The following is a 17,717-nucleotide window of genomic DNA, read 5'->3' as shown; positions in this document are numbered from 1 at the left end:
AACATGTCATAGAAATCGGGTACTAGGAAATTTGCAAGGTTTCTCGGTAGTCACGGTGTTCTATGTGTTTCCTTTGCACTTAGCCTTTTTTTGGCTTACCAAGTCGTATTAAAAATCCTTCATATTACCAGAACTGATAAAATGTCAAGCTCACACGACCAGTTTTAATTCTACGTGCCAAACTTTGAGGAAAAACTCTGCCATAATCCAACCTTGAAACCGTGTCCTTTGCGCACTTTTCGGAGTACCAAGATGGCGGCCGACTGGCTTCAATAAATCGACATACCGCTGGATATGTATTAGTTATCCATTTTTTTTTTTAAATGAGAGGTTTTTCCCCATTAAAAGCACGTAACGCAAAACATTCAACTCCCATAAAAAATGATCTTGTTCGAGCTCTGGTCGGAAGAGCATTATCATCATCATGACAACTTCCGGTTCACGAATACAGTCAAATAAAATCATGACAATGAGAGAATGCAATTTCTGCGGAATTTGCATTTCGAATGTTCCAACTGAAATTCTGTGGCATGATATTAAGTATTTCTTTGGGTACTTTGTGTGTGTGTGTGTGTTGTCACCATACAATTGTTTGTTGTGGTGACCTCAGAACGTCCCAAAGACAAGAAAAACTGTGCGGTTGCCCCCCGCCCCCACAGACAAGCACTGATGTGAGTGTATGTATATGTTTGCGTTTTTCCGCATTAATGGGGCCCAGCCTGCCAGCCAGTCCCGACCAACGCCCCCCCCCCCTCGCGCTTCCGCCCCCCCTTCGCGCTTCCGCCCCCACTTCCGTTCTGTGCTCGAACGAAGAAGAAGTCACGGAACGCCCGAGAAGGACTCGCCAACATGGGAGTAGAAATTGAAACCATTACGCCGGGCGACGGTAGGTCAACATGGCCGTCTGTCTTTCTTTATTGCTCTCCTCCGTGGTGGTTTCGTTTATGTAATTTTTTGTTGGCCATTTCCAACGTTGCTGTCCCGTCTTTCTTCCTCCCCTTTGCAGGGCGGACGTTTCCCAAGAAGGGGCAGCGCGTGGTGGTGCACTACGTCGGTGAGGAGCGCGCAAGTTACTCGTGCTTAAACCTTCTTTATTTTTATTTAATTTTTTTTTTTTGTGGATTTCCGCCATCGCGTCGGATGTAAAACAATCACCGGGGCTGGTTTGTTTGCACTTTCCGGGGGCTTTTGCTTTCCTTTGGTTCGTGCTCGAGCGGTAAGTCATTGCGTGGGTTTTCCTCGACATTTTCCAACGAAGATGTCGAAGCAAACATTTGCTTTTTTTTTTTTCCACGGATATGGATAATTTTTTGGGGGGAGTTAATCGACGTTGAGAGTTCGCGTCGGGTTTGGGCGGCTAACTTGCGTTCTGATGCTAACACGTTTGCCGCCGGGCCCGTTTTGCTAGCTGGCTAATATTAGCCGCTCGGCTAACTGGCTACAACGCTACATTAGTTCTGACCTGTCATACATTTCATTTATTTTTTTTGTAAACAATTGAACAAGACGCATACAAACGCTATTTTGGAGTGTGTGTAAAATTGTGAAGTTTACCTGAGCTAAATCAGACGAGCATTATCAGTCAGCTTTTAAAGGACATTCCGGTTCAAGTATCTGAGAGGTAAAATTATGAATGTTGCCTATTAAAAGCAGTAAAAATGCACCAATTTCTGCGAAACCTCTTAGTACAAAATCAGTGGGGATTGATGCATTTCAAATAACTCTTCATTTGTGTCCTATTTTCATAAGGCTGGTATCATAAATAAATATGTTCCTAAGGAAATATCCGCGTTGTTCTTGAAGGGTGATGATAGGGGTTTGCGCCTCGGGACATAATACCGCCACAAAATATGCACGTGATGTGCGATTATTATTTTGGCGGTTGTCATCCTGACAATGTGTACCGTACTGTGGTATCTGTGGCTCTGGTGAGTGACGTGGGAGTTGGCTGGCTGTCAACCGTCTAAACCTTTTGACAGTTTACGTAATATTTGCCGCGATACACCACGTGTATGAATAATTCATGTTTGGGTTTTTTTTTTTGTTAGTTTTTTTTAACTATTTGGTCAATAAAGCGATTAAAAGCGCACCAGCATCTGCGTCTATCCACGACCACCTGTGGAGGGATTACAATTTGTTCTAACTCGCAGTGTTGGATGTTCATTGATTTGTAGTAGTTGAAGCAGTTCTGCTTTGCAGTAGACGTCTTGCATTTTATATCCTCGTGTCTCATCCTTATTGCTGCACGAGTCTCCTTTAAAACCAATCCACAAGAAACAGCCATCCATTTTCTTTGCCGCTTATCCTCACAAGGGTCACGGGGAGTGCACAGGCGGGGCTGGGATTAAACCCAGGTCCTCAGAACTGTGAGGCCAACACACTTTACAGCTGCTTCAACGTGGCACCCCACAAGGAACAGTGTTCGCAATTTCCCGTGACAGGGCCCCAAAAAAATCTGCGATAGAGTAAAAATGAACGACAGCAAAAAAAATCTGCAATTTATTGAAACCGCAAAAAGTGAGCCGTGATATGGCAAAGGAAAAACGGTACTGCTTGAACGTGGCGTGGCACGACATACGTTGATGGAGCTTGAGCTGCAACTAACATCCTTTCATGATTGATGGATCTTGATTTATTACTTTTGGCATCAATAAATTGGATTAAACATTTTTAAATATCAACCCCTTTATTCAAAAATGGGTTACTTCAAATTCCCAGTTCAGAAAATAGCAAAATGACGATCAATTACTATTTTGTTTTTTTAGCAAAGAATAAGCGGATGTTTGCTGATGACTTATTTGAATTAAAAATTTAGATCATCTCCTTTTTAAATGGAAATCGGGGAATATTTACTCTTGAGAGGCTGAAATCGGGATTTGAACAAGTTTAAAAAGTTCTCTAAATTGATTATCAAAATAGTTGTCCAATTGTTTAGTCGTTGCACCTCAAAAGAGGATCCAGCAATGCCCGTTTATTCTCTCCTTTGTGGAAAGAAATAGGACAGTGATGCCTCGGTTCTTGACTACAATCTGTTTGAAAAGTGATTTGTTCGAAAACCAAATTGATGTTTTCCCATTAGAATGAATGGAAAAATAAATAATGTGTTCCAAGCCTGAAAAAATGTGGCTTTTTCAAGCATTATTTTGTTTTTCCTGATAATAAACGGCATACTAGAAATACATGTATAGTTTAGATACTTTATAGAGTAACATAATTCAATAAATATAAATATTTTTTGCTTAAAATGTATGCTTTAGTAGGCTAGGCTGGGAGTGCAGGACTGATTTTCATTCGAAAATAGAAGCAAAAAAAAAAAAAAAAAAAATCTCACTAAGGTGGGAGCGCATTGCTGTATCTGTAGCGACTCGAACCCCGTTCTTGTCAACTTTTTTTATTAACAAAAGTGTAAAATAACTTTTAAACAAGCAACTTGCCTTCTTTGGAGCCATGATTGGGGATTAATCCGCTCGTCCTCCATAAGAAGAAAAACAACAGTCATGACCGGGACGCGTCTGTGTACACAGGCTGCGTTATACACAATTACAAAAGTACGCTGGTTGCGCTGCGCATGTTATGTCAATTGCAATTTTTTTTTTGAGGGGTGTGTGTGTGTGTGTGTGTGTGTTCAAATAGACAATAAGACAGCGCGTCGTGGGTCAGCTGGTCTGGTCAATATGTTATTTCCTGGTTTTGCCGGGGGCGTTCAAGTACCGATTTTCATTGAAAAACAGAAGCAAAAAAAAAAAAAATCGAAATTTTCGTTCGAAAACAGAGGATTTACTGTACAACGGAATCAGTTTTATTGGCCAATTGTGTAACAAAACACGAGGGAGTTGGCGCCGGCCCGGTACGGGATTCAGAACCAAGAACAAACGAAACATTCAGTTAATATGTCACGGATGTGCAAGTCTTCTTCGTTTGGGACAGCAAAGAGTGCGTCAATGGCCCGCATCGTGTACTTGTAGACGAAAATGACAAGCCGTATTCCGTGTGTACTCTCTCTCGGGTCCCTTTACTGCGGTCAGGAACACTGGCAGACGGGAAAGTGTTCGACTCTTCGAGGGGCCGAGGGAAGCCGTTCAAGTTCAAGATCGGCCACCAGGAGGTGATTCGCGGCTGGGAGGAAGGAGTCGCTCAGGTGAGCGGCGGAGTCCCCGCCCCCGACGGCGACGTCGCGTCTAACCGCCCCCCCCCCCCGCGCCCCCCATCCCTACGATCCCCGCAGATGAGCGTAGGCCAGCGGGCTAAGCTGACCTGTTCGCCGGACTACGCGTACGGCAGCAAAGGCCACCCGGGCATCATCCCCCCGAACGCTACGCTCACCTTCGACGTGGAGCTGCTGGGCTTGGAGGCCTGAACTTAACTTGCCAGGGTGAGACGTGGCTTTGTTTTCGCACCTTCACACGTCTGCCTGCCGCATCGAGTGAATTAATAAGCACGGAAATAGTTTCTGAAAATACGCCCGCGAGTGAGCTGGCGCGTTCTTCCACTCGACTTGTTTAATGTCGCACGGACGCCCCAGAGACGATTTGACGCAAAACGAGGAAGTACTTGGTTTGCGATATCCATCCATCCATCCGTTTTCCCAGCCGCATATCCTCACAAGGGTTGCCGCAGCCTGTCCCAGCTACCTTTGGGCAGGAAGTAGCCGTCCGGCCTGAGCCGGTTGCCGATCGCAGGCCGCAAAAAGACAAACAACTTAAAATGTGTTATTAAATCACACTTGCTTTTGGAAATTTTCAAGATTACAGTTTTAGATCTGAATAATGGCTGTAAAAAAAAAAAAAAAAATTTTTTTTTTTTTCCTAAATGCATCATTTCCTCCTTAAGCGGATGCTTCTGATTGGCTCTTTCTGGTCATGTGCCAGTCTGCCGTAGTGTCAAACGTGATGCATTTTCCCAAGTTTGAATGCCTTGTCGTGCAATCTATTAGTTCGTCTCAGATTTATTAAAAAAAAAAAGTGGCGGCACGGTGGATCAGCTGGAAAAGCGTTGGCCTCACAGTTCTGAGGACCCGGGTTCGATTCCAGCAGTGCCTTTGTGGGTTTTCTCCGGGTGGGCACTCCGGTTTCCTCCCACATCCCAAAAACATGCAATATTGATTGGACGCTGTAAATTGCCCATAGGTGTGATTGTGAGCGTGAATGGTTGTCGCTTTCTGTGTGCCTTGCGATTGGCCGCCGCCTGCCCATTGACCACTGGGATAGGCTCCAGGACTCCTGCAACGCTTGTGAGGATAAGCGGCTAAGAAAATGGATGGATGGATGGATTCATAGTTGCACTTTGAAACGTAAAATAACATTTTGAGTTTTGTTTTCTCGTGTTGGATGCGTCCCCCCCCCCCAAAAAAAAAATTCCCCAAACTCAAATGAGTTTACAACTAGCATGTTTTCAGCAATTATCGTCAAACATGAATCGTGTACTTGGTTAGAAACAAATCTCTGAATTCACAGAAGTGAAGCTCGATATGGACAAAATGTTCAAGTGGCGTTTCGTTCGAGTAGATCTTGTAATTAGGGCAAATTTTTTTCGAATCAAATATCAGGTATTTTGTCAAGTAGTTGGGTAATATCAGCCTCCTCCCCAGACAAAATACATATCTGTTTTTTCAAACGGTACGAACATGCATTTTATTTTCATTTTAAACTGCTTATGTTCGTACCGAGTGTAAACTGTTCAGATTTTGAGACGACAGAATAAGCGTTTGCGAAATGCTTAGCATTTGTCGTTAGCATCAGCGTACTCGCGCTTAGCATGACAAGGAAAGAAAATGGCTAACGAACATTCGACTCACTCACACGTCGCGTTACTTCCGTTGCGCATCTAATAGTGTCCTAAAAATCACTTAGACGCACCTCAGCTTTTTCGTTTTGTTTTCTGTGGCCCAACGCAAACAATGGCCAGATTGCTTCCTGTTTTTAATTAATAGTTTTGATTGGCTGAAGGCGGAAATAGTTGCGTCGTCTTGGTGGATTTTTTTCTTGCCTCCGTTGCAACGGGCTCTTTTTTTTGTCTTAACTGCAGGTCGAATCCTATCACGGGAACGCGGAGGAAAATCCAGATGACTCCTGCATAGGACCTATCCATGTCTACCTTTTCACTCGTCCACTCTTCTTTACATTTGCATCCAAGATCATGATAGGTTTTATCTTCTTCTTCTTCTTGAGTCATAGCTCGTCACATCTTATGTATTTAGACATGTCGCAATGTATTTCCATGTTTTTGTTTTGAATGACCTTTTGATTATTTACATTTTTTTTTTTTTTTTTATACGAATCATTCCTTGTGGCTCTGCGGCCTTTTCCGAAACAATCGCCCCGATTGTGGTTGAGTGGCTTTTTCCTGAGAAGGAAGTCACAAATTGTCACGACGCGGAGCCGTTTCCTCGACTTCACTTATCGGGTGAAATTACATACGGACGTTCTCGTCGCTCGGAATTATTGAATCAAGCACACGGAGCCGCCTCCAGGTCTCTGCAGTCGGCGGCGGCGACACGTATTTATGAGCGCCCGTGTGAATTTTTGCGCTCAGATGCTCTCAGCTGGACACTTTTTTTGTCTCGGTCGTTGCTTGTAAAAAAGAAAATGTGGGGGGAAAATGTATTTGGGGGTGGAAAAATAAGTGTGTGGCAAAAGGTTAGTTGCATGAAAACTCTTCCCCACGAGGCACGTCGCGGTTTGTGGTTGCGTTTATTTCGGGGAGTCGTGTGTTACAAGCTGTGGTTGTTACGTTCTGTTCCTGACTCTTCACAATAAAAGGGTACAGTCGGAAGTCTCATTTGTCATATTACACATTCAAGGAGCAATCATACATTAGGCAGGTTAAAATATGCAGAATAGAATACATCCGATATTTTTTTTTTTTTTGCTTTTTTTTTTTTCCCCAGAATGCTGAAACTGCTCACAGTAGATCGCGTGCAAGGATTTGCTAAATATGTAAGTTGCTTTCGGCTTCACCACGGAGGGACGCTCACATTTGTTTGTCACACTTTTTGCAACCCTTCCTGCTGCAAGGCCCCAGCGGGTTCTGAACCCACAACCTCTGGTTTACCAAGCCAATACGCTAACCGCTGCGTTATAGGGCCTCAGTTTCACGATGTGCCAAATCGACACACCAAAAGCTTTTAATCTGTCATATTTTGGGAAAGTTATCTCGTCTTCATTATAGCAACAAACGCGACGATTCAGTCCAAAGATATACAAAGTTTAAAAATAGACCCGAAACGCTCTCTTAAAAATACATTCGACAAAACCGTTGGCATTCAAACAATCGACGGATCGCGATATCGTCGTCATCTCACGTCGGTCAAGTATTTCTTGGCAAAAAGCAAACGTCAGGTCCTCTCACTTTTTGATTTTTTTCATGCCTACCATTTTGTCGCTGTATAGCTTTTTACATTAGTGAAAATTATGCACTCATCTGGAAAGAAACACCTTCGCTGGTAATGCTATTCAAAAGATAAATGATTATGGAAGCGTATTGCTGCAAGTCACAATCACGTTATAATGTGATATGGTTCACATTATGATGTAGTTAATTACATATTACGCGAGTCATTTCATGTTATAACATAATTCATTTCACATGGACATTTCATGTTATAATGTGAAATGAAACACATTTAATAACCTGAAAAGTTGGCGTCAGCCTGTTGCGACCCGGCGGTCACTCAGATCCTTGCAAGGCGCACCCTTTCAGAGCAATAACTTCCGGTTCAAGTCCCTGGCAGAGTCAATCCGATGAACGTGCGTCTTCATTTTCAATGTCAAATCTTTTTTTTTTTTTTGTATAGATGGAGTGTTATAAAAGATCTGGGTAGGTATGCAGCAATGTATGTTTGATACATAACTAAAAGGTCTCCACCCACCTGAACCGGAAGTAATTGGGGGGGGGGGGTGAAATGTATTTATTATTTTCTACATTATAATGTGAAACTAATCTGTTACAACAGGAAATGAATTACATTATAACATGAAACTTTTCAGGTTGTAACATGAAATGATTCACATAATCTGTAATTAACCACATTATAACGTGAAACATGTGTTATAACATGAAACATCACGTTATAACGTGATGGCAACCTCTTTTTTTTGGGGGGGGGGGGTATAGCAGCAATACACTTCCGTAAATGATCATTTGCACAAACGTACTATTTTCAGAAAACTGCAATACAGTTGAAACCAGATCTTTACATAGACTATATTAAAAAAATAAATACACAACCCACTCCATCCGTCTGAAATGTAAACAAATAACAGTTTTCCCATTTTACGTCTTATTGGGATTAGCCACGGAAGTAAATAAGTGGCACCGGGATTGGAAATGCCACAGAAAACAGGATTTGAATTTGAAACGTACACTCTGCACATTTTTCAATTTTTGTGTAACTTTTCAACGTTAACAATTCAACCGGCTACAATTCGCTATCTGAAATTCACCGTCCGTGCCACCAGGCAGGGTCGCTTCAGGTCAGAACCAAACAGCCAGCCAATCGCAGTTACGCTTTCTTCGTATGCGACGTCACGTGACTAAGAAAGCGGAACCGCGATTGGCTGGCTGTTTGGTTCTGATCTGAAGCGACCCTGCCTGGTGGCACGGACGGGGGAATCGTTAACGTTGAAAAGTGACACTGAAATGCAACTATTGAAAATGTGATCACTTTATATTTCAAATTCAAATCCTGGCAGCACTAATTCACTTCCACACAAGTCACCCAAACGCTCATTTGCGACGTCACGCCCGACAGGAGCTTCGGGATTATCGGCAAATGCAAAGCTCCACTTCAATAATCAAAGTGCGTTCAAATGTAAACGTTAAATAAAAATAGCACAAAATTGTTTGACATCAGTTCTAAAATATTGAATGTAAACCTATTGTACTGAACTATTTATCTAGCTATCTAAAATCTACATATCTATCTCCTTACAGGGAACGCAAAAATAAGTGCTTCCTCTCTTTGAGGTGGGGGGGGGGGGGAGATACCCTAATTTCCGGCCTATAAACCGCAATTTTTTTTTTTCCCCACACGCTTTCAACCCTGCAGTTTATGCCGCATTTCGACTAATTTGTGCATTTTTTCTAACATCCGCAAGGGGGCACTCTTGCGGAAAAGGTAAGAGAGAGACTGGTGGAATATATGTGCCGAGGAAGTGACTTTTACCGGCTGTTAGCATTGCGCGAGTGTGTTACTGCAGTGTCAAAGTGATTTTTACCAGTGTGTTTTTTTTTTTTTTTGAAACCGGCCCTGTTAGCATGGCTGCGCTAGTGTTAGCTTTAGCACAGCGGTGGTAGCGTTAAACTGTGCACCGTCTTTCTTTGTAAATATCTCATGTTTCAATGTGGGCACTTGCGGCTTTTACAGGGCTGCGACGTACGTATGTACGTACCAAATAGTATTTCCTCGACAAACATTCTGGGTGCTCTGTAGGCCGGGAATTACGGTATACATCTAATTTGTGAAAAACATCTGCACACAAGCTCCTTCATAAGTTACCATTTCAATTGTCACTTCTCACAAACAGCATTTTGTTTTCATGTGACATTAACTGTGCTTATGTTTTTCCATCATTTTTTTGGAAATGAGGACATGAGATTGGTGGACTTTGGCGGTTCCACTTGATAGTTTTTAGGACGTCACGTTTGAAGCAACCGAGCGGCAACTCCAAGCGCCGTCGTGCGCTTGCTGCAAGAGTCACCAAATGTCGCCGAAAAGCTCAAATTTGTCGTCCGTTTAATACTCACCCCTCCATTGGCGTGAGTACTAAATGAAAGGATAACTTGAAAATATCATCTGTGGCACACTTGGTGCCTGTGATTAATCGAGACGAATCCAAATTTAAAAAGTGGTTAATCTGATTAAAAAAAAAAAAAAAAACTTTCAACCGGCAGCTCTAATTGAGATGGAAATTCAGATGGGCGTCCCACTCACGCCGGCCGGGCCGCGTCCTGGGCCGGCGCCCCCCCGCCGGAGCGAGTGCAGGGCCACGGCGCAGCACCCCCTCAGCAGGGACCCGATGTGGTAGACGGGCACGATGTCCCGAGGCGCCCCCCGGCACAGCCACGCCACAGTCGGGACCACCGGCGCGGCCAAAGCCAACAGATCCACGAGAAAGTACGGGCTCCAGTGGCACCGCTGAGGGGGATCCTCACTTCCTGGTTCTTCCTCCGTGTCCGGGAGGGCAACTCCCTGCCTCAGAGGAGCCGCGGGGCGGGGTTGGCACACGTGGGGGTCCTCGGGCGGAAACACGAGAAGCTCCGCGGGTCTCGCCCCCGCCGACGCCGCAGAAATGACACTCAGCTCCTCCGCGGCGTTTTCCTCGCAGGAAATCCAGGTCATGGTCGGACTGCAGGCCCGCGAGCGCACCTCCGGCTTCCTCCCCGCCGGAGGACTCGGGACCGCGACCGGGGTCGGAGCCGAGGCCGCCGCTTCCGGGGGCTCCTCCTGAGGTAAGTGCAGAAACAAGTGATGATGAGGGAGGTAGCAACTTGCGCCCAGAGAGTGGCAGGAGTGCGAGACGGGCAACGCGGCGGCCCCCCGGCACAGAAGGTCGCAGGCGGGCGAGGGAGACGCCGTCCCCTTGACGCGGCCGCGGCGCGGCGTCTGCTCCGACAGCAGCGCCGCCTCCAGCAGCAGGTGGCGCGGCGCTCGGCTCGACTCGGTCTGGGGGGCCTCGCCGCTCAGGCGCCTGCCGCGGGTCAAAGTGCCGGCGGGAGAGCAGCCGCAGGAGCGAGACCTGCCGCCGGGCCCGGGGTCCCGGGTCTTGCCGTGCGGCTCGTGGCTGGGATGGGGGTCCAGGTTGGACCTCACCGACTCCACCACTTCCTGGAGGTGCTGAATTTCCTTGCGGGCCTCTTTGAGGGCGAGCTGGGCCTCCACCCGGTGGCATTCCTCTTGGATCCAGTCTTCCTGCATCCTGTACAGCTGAGTCCGCAGCTCGTCTATTTCGTAGTCCCTGCGGCGAGACCCGAGGAAACGCGAAACGCATTCTTGTAAAAGTCAAAAGTGAAGGCAGCCACAGGCATTTTGTGTTTTTGCGTTTCTTTTCTTTTCTCTTCTGTGAGAATTGAGATTTACCTGTGTTGCAATCTCTCCACGTTGTCCCTCAGTCTGGCTCGCAGGTGACGTATGCAGACCTCTTTCTGCTGCAGGGGTGTGAGGTACTGATCCGGGGTGGGAGGCCTGATGCCATGGTTGTCGCTACACACTGTGTGCTTTGCTTGACGCCTGGGGGGGGGACGACGGGACACCACGACATTCCATCACAGTACATTTATCAATCAGCTGCTTGGAAGACATCAAGAAATAAAATGAATTATTATTATTATTTCGCTTTGGTAATATTTTCGCTGTCTGTTTTGTGTATTTCTATGTAGTCCTGTCTGCTTTATTTGGGCTCGAACAAGGATTTATGTCATCTGGGAAAAAACACAAACAATGGACTGCTTCCGGTTCTTAGAGTAAATGTGATGTTAGGGTTTTTATTTTTGTCCAATCAGATTTCAGCCTCATTGGGTCAATGCAACCTATCCTAGGCCTTCACAAGCAAGACTGCTGGCCCGTGAAACTTGAACTACTGTTTTATAAGCAATGGGACTTCTTTTTTTTAACTAAATCATATTTTGAATTTCACTGAAGGTGGATCAGCTGGAGAAGGGTTTGCCCCACAGTTATGAGGTCCCGGGTTCAATCCCGGACCTGCATGTGTGGAGTTTGCATGTTCTCCCCGTGCCTGCGTGGGTTTTCTCCAGACACTCCGGTTTCCTCCCACATCCCAAATACACGCAAAATGAATTGGACACTCTAAATTGCCCCAAGGTCTGATTGTGGGTGTGGCAGTTTGTCTCGATGTGCCCTGCGACTGGCTGGCAACCAGTTCAGGGCGTACCCTGCCTCCTGCCCGTTGGCAGCTGGGATAGGCTTTGGCTCTCCCCGCAACCCTTGTGAGGATAAGCGGCTAAGAAAATGGATGGATGTAGTGGTACACTTTGGTATGGGCAACGTGGGATCGATTCACCCTCAGTGATGGTGTCGATGTCTGCCCTGCGACCAGCTCAGGGTGTAGTCCGCCTTTCGCCTGAAGCGAGCTGGATAGGCTCCGGCTCTCCCGTGACCCTTGTGAGGATAAGCAGTTTGGATAATGGATATCTAAAATTTGCTGGCTGATCCCAAAAAAAAAAAAAAAAAAGTCAGCATTTTTCTGTCCTTCTGACGAGTTACTTAGAACAAGCCAAGTTCAACTAGTACAATATGGCCAAAGAGATCTGATTTATTCTTTTTAATAATCAGCCTTTTCAGTGAGTATTTAACAGTAGAATCTCTATTTGTACTATTATTTAATAGGTACTTTGTGTGTGTTTGGATTTATATATGGGCTTTGGAGGGCAGGCTTTTTTATATGTAAGGTTACGCACAAAAGTTTAAGAAAAAAAAAAAAAAAAAAGACGCACGCATCTGCTGCAGTGAGCAGCAGTTTTCCTTCCTTCCTTCCGCCAGCTGGCAGGCTGAAGAAAGACAAAAGACGCCAACCAACAAAAACACTCAACGTCCGGCCTTAATTCGCTGTCCCGTTCTTGCATTTGAAGGTGTAGTCTTGTGTTTTATGTCACTTTTTTTTTTTTCATCAATAAGTAGACCACAATGTAATATCGGAGCGGGTTTTGTACGCTCGCTCGGTTTTCATTGTTTTGAAAATCCCATCGCACCAACTCGTCCAACCTGCTCCCTGGAACCAAGCACACACTCAAAAGAATTCCATGTGCACGCGCAATTTCCGAATGTGTGTGTGTGTGTGTGTTGATTCCCCCCCCCCCCCAGGGCTTGTGAACGTGTCGTAATGCCGCATTGCATCATGGGCGCATGAGCCATTTCCCCCCCTGTTTACACCTCAGACGTGTCCTGACATGATGTTTCCTCTGCATTTCGTTTTTTTTTTTGCACCTATGCTAAATCTGTTTTTCACATGATTTAATTGAAGGAGGGATGGCGTCTTAATTTTCCACATTCCACTAATAAGTAGATTTTGTGCCCCCCCCCCCCCGAAAATACAATTGGAAGTAATTTCCCAAAATATGAATCTATTTGAGGAATTGGTAAACACTTAAAAAGGTATTTGCAACACCCCTTTTCTCAAAGCCAAAATGGACCCCCCCATTTCTTGACGTCTGTGGAAAAGGGAATGTGTTACACCCAAGGTGGCAAACTCAAGGCCCCGGGGGCCAGATGTGGTCCTCAGTGTCATTTTATGAGGCCCGCAAAACCAAATCATCTGGGTTGATAATGTAGAGATATGACAACCATAATGTCACCAATCCCTCTTTTTGGAAGAAATTCAACAGAAACTGCATCAGTTAGCCTCTGATTTCAGGATTGTGGAACCAGTGTCAATATTCACAATATCAGGAACAATAACTGCAAAAACCTAGGTTACACTGTACTTTAAAGGGGAATTACGGTGGTTTGCATAAACAATGTATCCAACAGGTCACGTCATATGAACTGTATCTTGAAAATGTGATGTTAATTCTCTCTCAGTTAATGGTGTACTTACAAGATTTTTATCAGCAATTACAAATTTTCACGGGCGCCACCATTTTGGCAAGTCATATGACCTCCGTGCGCGGATGTGACGTGTAACGTGCCGCATCAAAGGTTCGCTCACGTTGGGACACAATATGGCCAGTGCTGATTTGTCAGATTTATCCTCATTTGATGAAGAAATAGTATCAGGTGACCGGGAAGACGCGGGATTACTGCCGTACAGATCTGAACCTGTGGCTGTAAATCATGTTCAACTTTCAGATGGTTCTTCGGACGGGAATGACGTGGAGTCCGACGAGCTCGCTCGGGCTCCGGGGCCACGAGCGAGCTCCGGGGGCTCATGTTTACGCACTTATGTCCCACGCGTTGGCCTCCGAGTTGTCAGACTCCCCGTCATGTGACTTGCCAAAATGGCGGCGCCCCTGAAAATGTGTAATTGTACATAACAACCTTCTCAAAACACCATTAAATGAGAGACGAACATCACATTTTCCAGATACAGCACATATGACATGACCTATTTTTAATTCAAACCACTGGAATTCGCTTTTAAGGTAAAAGAAGAATGAAAAAACTATGTAATAGAGTATCTTTCCACTTATTAAAAAAAACTCAACTTGAAAAAAATATTGTATCAAACTTGATTCTGGGGTTGAATTGGATTTCAATCCATGTAAACGGGACACATGAGCTCGATTTGCCAACATTTTGTAATCCCATCTTCATGCCACCATTTGTTTAGTTATTAGATGAATATTGATTTTAAATTGCTCCAGAAGGTGCACATGACACAGTTGCATGGTGCGAAATTGCATTTTTTGCATGGCTTCTATAACTGCGGCTTAACAGTAGAAGGATGAAGATGTGGATTACGTAAATGGGATAAATCCCAGGTGGCGAATGCAGAAGCTTTTTTTTTTTTTTTTTTTTTTTAACGAGCGTCTTTGTACCTCGACGTGGTGGCGGCATACATCTGAGGTGCGAGGCTTCCCTCCGCCGTCTTGATCTTCAGCGGGTAGTTGCTGGTGCTGGACACGTCACCATGGGTGCATCGTGCACTGCTGCCGCTCGTTCCCGCTGAGCGCCTTAGTGGGTGTGGATTGTGGGGGAGGGAACAGAAAATAAACAAAATCATTGAACATGATTTCTAAAAGCAACGGACTGTTTTCGACCATGTGACCTCATCCGGGCACGCCGCCATGTTGGATGGGTTCACTATCGCTTTTGCATTGACGCAAATGTTCGTATGAATGTTAAAAGTGACGCATGATGGCTAAAAAGACTTTGAAAAATTGTTGGGACTCGTTAGGCATCTCAAAAAAGCGTTACGACAAGAAGTGCGCTTTGATCGACAATATCGACCCTTATGCCTTGGAGAAACACAAATGGAGCAAGAATTTCAAACTGTGGACGTCAGGAAACCTACCCAGACATCGTCAACTATCTCCTCTTCTCGACAAGCGCTTACACCGTGGACGGATTAAAGAATTCCGAAGGAGGTCTACAACACATTCATCAACGGCTGGGCATATTCGTCATGCGGCGGTATTCATCGGAAGCAACGTGTCTCTCTGCAGTGCTAAGGTTAGTGTAGCGCACAATGGAAGTGAAATACGTACCGCGTGATCACAGTCAGCGTTGTTAAATTATGTTGATTGTACCAACGAAAGCGGTGTAGATTATTTTCGTTTTTGTTACCTAAGGGGAGGTTCGACCGGGATGAGTCCCAAGTAGACACCGCACCTCTTTCTCCACTTCCACGGCTACTTTTTTAACTCAACTCACGAAACAGCTAGCGGTGCGGTAACTCATTTTTTTTATGCAAACTTATTATAATAAAACAGAAAATACAGATTTTGGAGACATGCATTGCATTCACACACACACACACACACACACACACACACACACACACACACACACACTATGTAGGCCCTTGGCCCGAAAGAATACTTCTTCACAGAACTTAGTTATTGCTCAGTAGGTGTGAAATTCTAAAAAAAAAAAAAAAAAAAAAAAAAAAGTATCCAATACTTCCCAAGAACAAAACGCTCCGAGCAAACGCTGACATAAGGGAATGACTTGGCTGCTAGATCGGCTCTGCTGTTACGAGACAGCCACGGCTGTCGCCGTTTGGTTGCTAACTGCTCCGTTTTCTCGCACTGGTTCTTGATCACAGCTGGCAGTCGAAAGAAAGACGCTTTACAAGGGCCACTTTCGTTTGAGCGACCGATAACATAGCCGTGCGCCCCCATTCATACGCCTCTCTGAACTGATTTCTGGTTAGTTCTGGTTCGTTTACTTGAATTCACCCATCCAAAATGGCGACCGCTTTCTAAACCGGAAGTTGTGTGGCGTCAGATGAAAATGGTCCATTGTTGGAGAAAGTGCGAGAGGCACGTGACGTACCTGCGCTGGCCTGACGAAGGCTTCCTGCTTGGGGTGAGCGTTAGAGACATGCTCCTGTTCGAGAGGGACGCCCACAGACCTTCCTGCTAGACGCTGAACAGCAGTACACACACACACAAATTAAAAAAACACATCTGAATTAATTTCACATTATCCTTTCATCACCAATCATGAATTCATTGTGGCTAATCACAATTTGAGTCATTTTCCAAGCCTTATTACCTCTGCGCCTGTTCGACGACAAAATCACCGAAACGGAATCCGTTCGCAAGAAAATCAAAATCAGACTAAAGATCTAAAATAGCACAAAAAATGAACTCCACGCATGATCCATGGAAATACAAAAACAGTCGTAAAATAGAGTGACTGACATTCATCAGTCCGGCATCCCGTGACCCTAGTCAGGATAAGCGGCGCAGAAAGTGAATAGATGGACGGGATAAGTCGTGGTAATTTGTGATTATATCGGTTTTGCGTTGAATTGCAATTTTTCACCGAGCAAGTCAATCGAGACGAGGATGATTATTTGGTTATTCATCCTTTTTTTCCTGCTGCGTTTTTGCATGAGCGAAACGATGTGGCCCAAAAGAGGTCGGGAAACGCTGATCTAGATGGCACACACACAGACAGAGCGCGCACTTCGCATCTCCCGCACGAGCAGCAGCAGCCAACAGGTGATCACAGCCTCCGAGGAGACAAAAATACGCAAGCACGTTACATAAGTCTGCGCGTGATTGCTGATGCGGAGGCGAGCAGCCGGCACCAAAAGTGGCGATTCTGTTCAACATCCTTCAGCTGACTCGTCATAACACAGGGGGGGGGGGGGGGGGGGGATAGCGCACCAAGGCAAGGAGGGGAAAGGGCTGACTAACGAGTCCCGCAGAGGTGTCCCGCAAAGCGCTCGGCCGGCCGACGGACGGCTGTCGTTGCGGCGTCTCACCGTGTCAGAAGCCTCGGACCGGAGCGTGCGGCTGGCACGGACGACGACGGCGGCGGACCCGAGGCTGCAGCTGGCACGTCGCTGGCAGCGGGGCGGGAAGACGCATCCGATGCGGATCCGAGCGCATCCTGCAGCCATGAAGCGCCCACATCGAGTGAGCCCGCTGCGATGTCGATGCCTCTTAAAGAGACAGCAGGGAGGGGGGGGGGGGCACACGTGGGGGCTGTCAAGGACAGGGACGGACCTTTAGGATGAGACACACGCACACGGCCACTGAACCGCTATCACAAGGGAAACACAAATGCTCGCTTTCAATCATATTACTCATACCATCATCAGAGGTGGGCGGAGAAGCCAAATATTCTACTCAAGTAAGAGTACTGTTACATTTGGAATACAGAACCTAATATGATTCAAAAAGTAGTCAATCCAAAAATAGTGAGGAAGTACTCAATGACAAATACTCGAGTAAAGAATAATTTGTGAGTGACCAGTTTTTTTTTTTTTTTTATTATAGTCAGACACAGCTGACACACCTTCAATTTTTAACTGTGAAAAAAACAAGAACAACATGCATTGGGCCCTGCAGAAACAGCAACATTACAATAATTTAATGGTTAAATGTGACTATCTTAAAGTTTTATACTTTTTGCAGCTTTTAAAACACCAGAAGCATCAACATTTTGAAACAACAATAAATAAGTTAATATTCACATGAAAGTGCACCGTTTTGACTAATATGACTTACAAGAAATTAACCTAAATTGTCCTCCCACCTGAAATCCACTCAAACAGTTCTTCTAGAAGGCATAGGTTAAAAAAAAAAAA

At 45.3% G+C, this 17,717-nt stretch overlaps 2 protein-coding genes across 2 annotated transcripts; one reads left to right on the top strand and one right to left on the bottom strand.

Moving 5' to 3' along the window:
• The first annotated feature begins 760 nt into the window (after nucleotides 1-760).
• Nucleotides 761-6,585, top strand: fkbp1aa (FKBP prolyl isomerase 1Aa). Its single transcript, XM_061846218.1, has 5 exons — nucleotides 761-886; nucleotides 1,007-1,054; nucleotides 4,026-4,138; nucleotides 4,226-4,372; nucleotides 6,025-6,585. The coding sequence occupies exons 1-4, from the start codon at nucleotides 850-852 to the stop codon at nucleotides 4,355-4,357; spliced, it is 330 nt and encodes a 109-aa protein (XP_061702202.1). The 5' UTR covers nucleotides 761-849; the 3' UTR covers nucleotides 4,358-4,372; nucleotides 6,025-6,585.
• Nucleotides 6,586-8,551: 1,966 nt separating this feature from the next.
• LOC133514468 (syntaphilin) lies at nucleotides 8,552-17,028 on the bottom strand. The gene is made up of 5 exons (XM_061846205.1): nucleotides 16,890-17,028; nucleotides 15,950-16,042; nucleotides 14,491-14,625; nucleotides 11,078-11,227; nucleotides 8,552-10,955 (listed from the first exon to the last, which is right to left on the bottom strand). The coding sequence occupies exons 2-5, from the start codon at nucleotides 15,997-15,999 to the stop codon at nucleotides 9,911-9,913; spliced, it is 1,380 nt and encodes a 459-aa protein (XP_061702189.1). The 5' UTR covers nucleotides 16,000-16,042; nucleotides 16,890-17,028; the 3' UTR covers nucleotides 8,552-9,910.
• Between the last annotated feature and the right edge of the window lie 689 nt (nucleotides 17,029-17,717).

This window comes from Syngnathoides biaculeatus, chromosome 2, assembly GCF_019802595.1.
Source record: "Syngnathoides biaculeatus isolate LvHL_M chromosome 2, ASM1980259v1, whole genome shotgun sequence".
Classification (NCBI taxonomy): Eukaryota; Metazoa; Chordata; class Actinopteri; order Syngnathiformes; family Syngnathidae; genus Syngnathoides; species Syngnathoides biaculeatus.
This window is presented reverse-complemented; position numbering and strand designations above follow the sequence as displayed.

Coding starts and splice junctions, on each gene's coding strand:
- fkbp1aa (XM_061846218.1), top strand. CDS start 850: ATGGGAGTAGAAATTGAAACCATTACGCCGGGCGACG. Junction 1,055..4,025: donor CGTGGTGGTGCACTACGTCG/GTGAGGAGCGCG, acceptor TACTGCGGTCAG/GAACACTGGCAGACGGGAAA. Junction 4,139..4,225: donor GGGAGGAAGGAGTCGCTCAG/GTGAGCGGCGGA, acceptor CGATCCCCGCAG/ATGAGCGTAGGCCAGCGGGC.
- LOC133514468 (XM_061846205.1), bottom strand. CDS start 15,999: ATGTCTCTAACGCTCACCCCAAGCAGGAAGCCTTCGTCAGGCCAGCGC. Junction 14,626..15,949: donor CCTTCGTCAGGCCAGCGCAG/GTACGTCACGTG, acceptor ACACCCACTAAG/GCGCTCAGCGGGAACGAGCG. Junction 11,228..14,490: donor TATGCCGCCACCACGTCGAG/GTACAAAGACGC, acceptor TCCCCCCCCCAG/GCGTCAAGCAAAGCACACAG.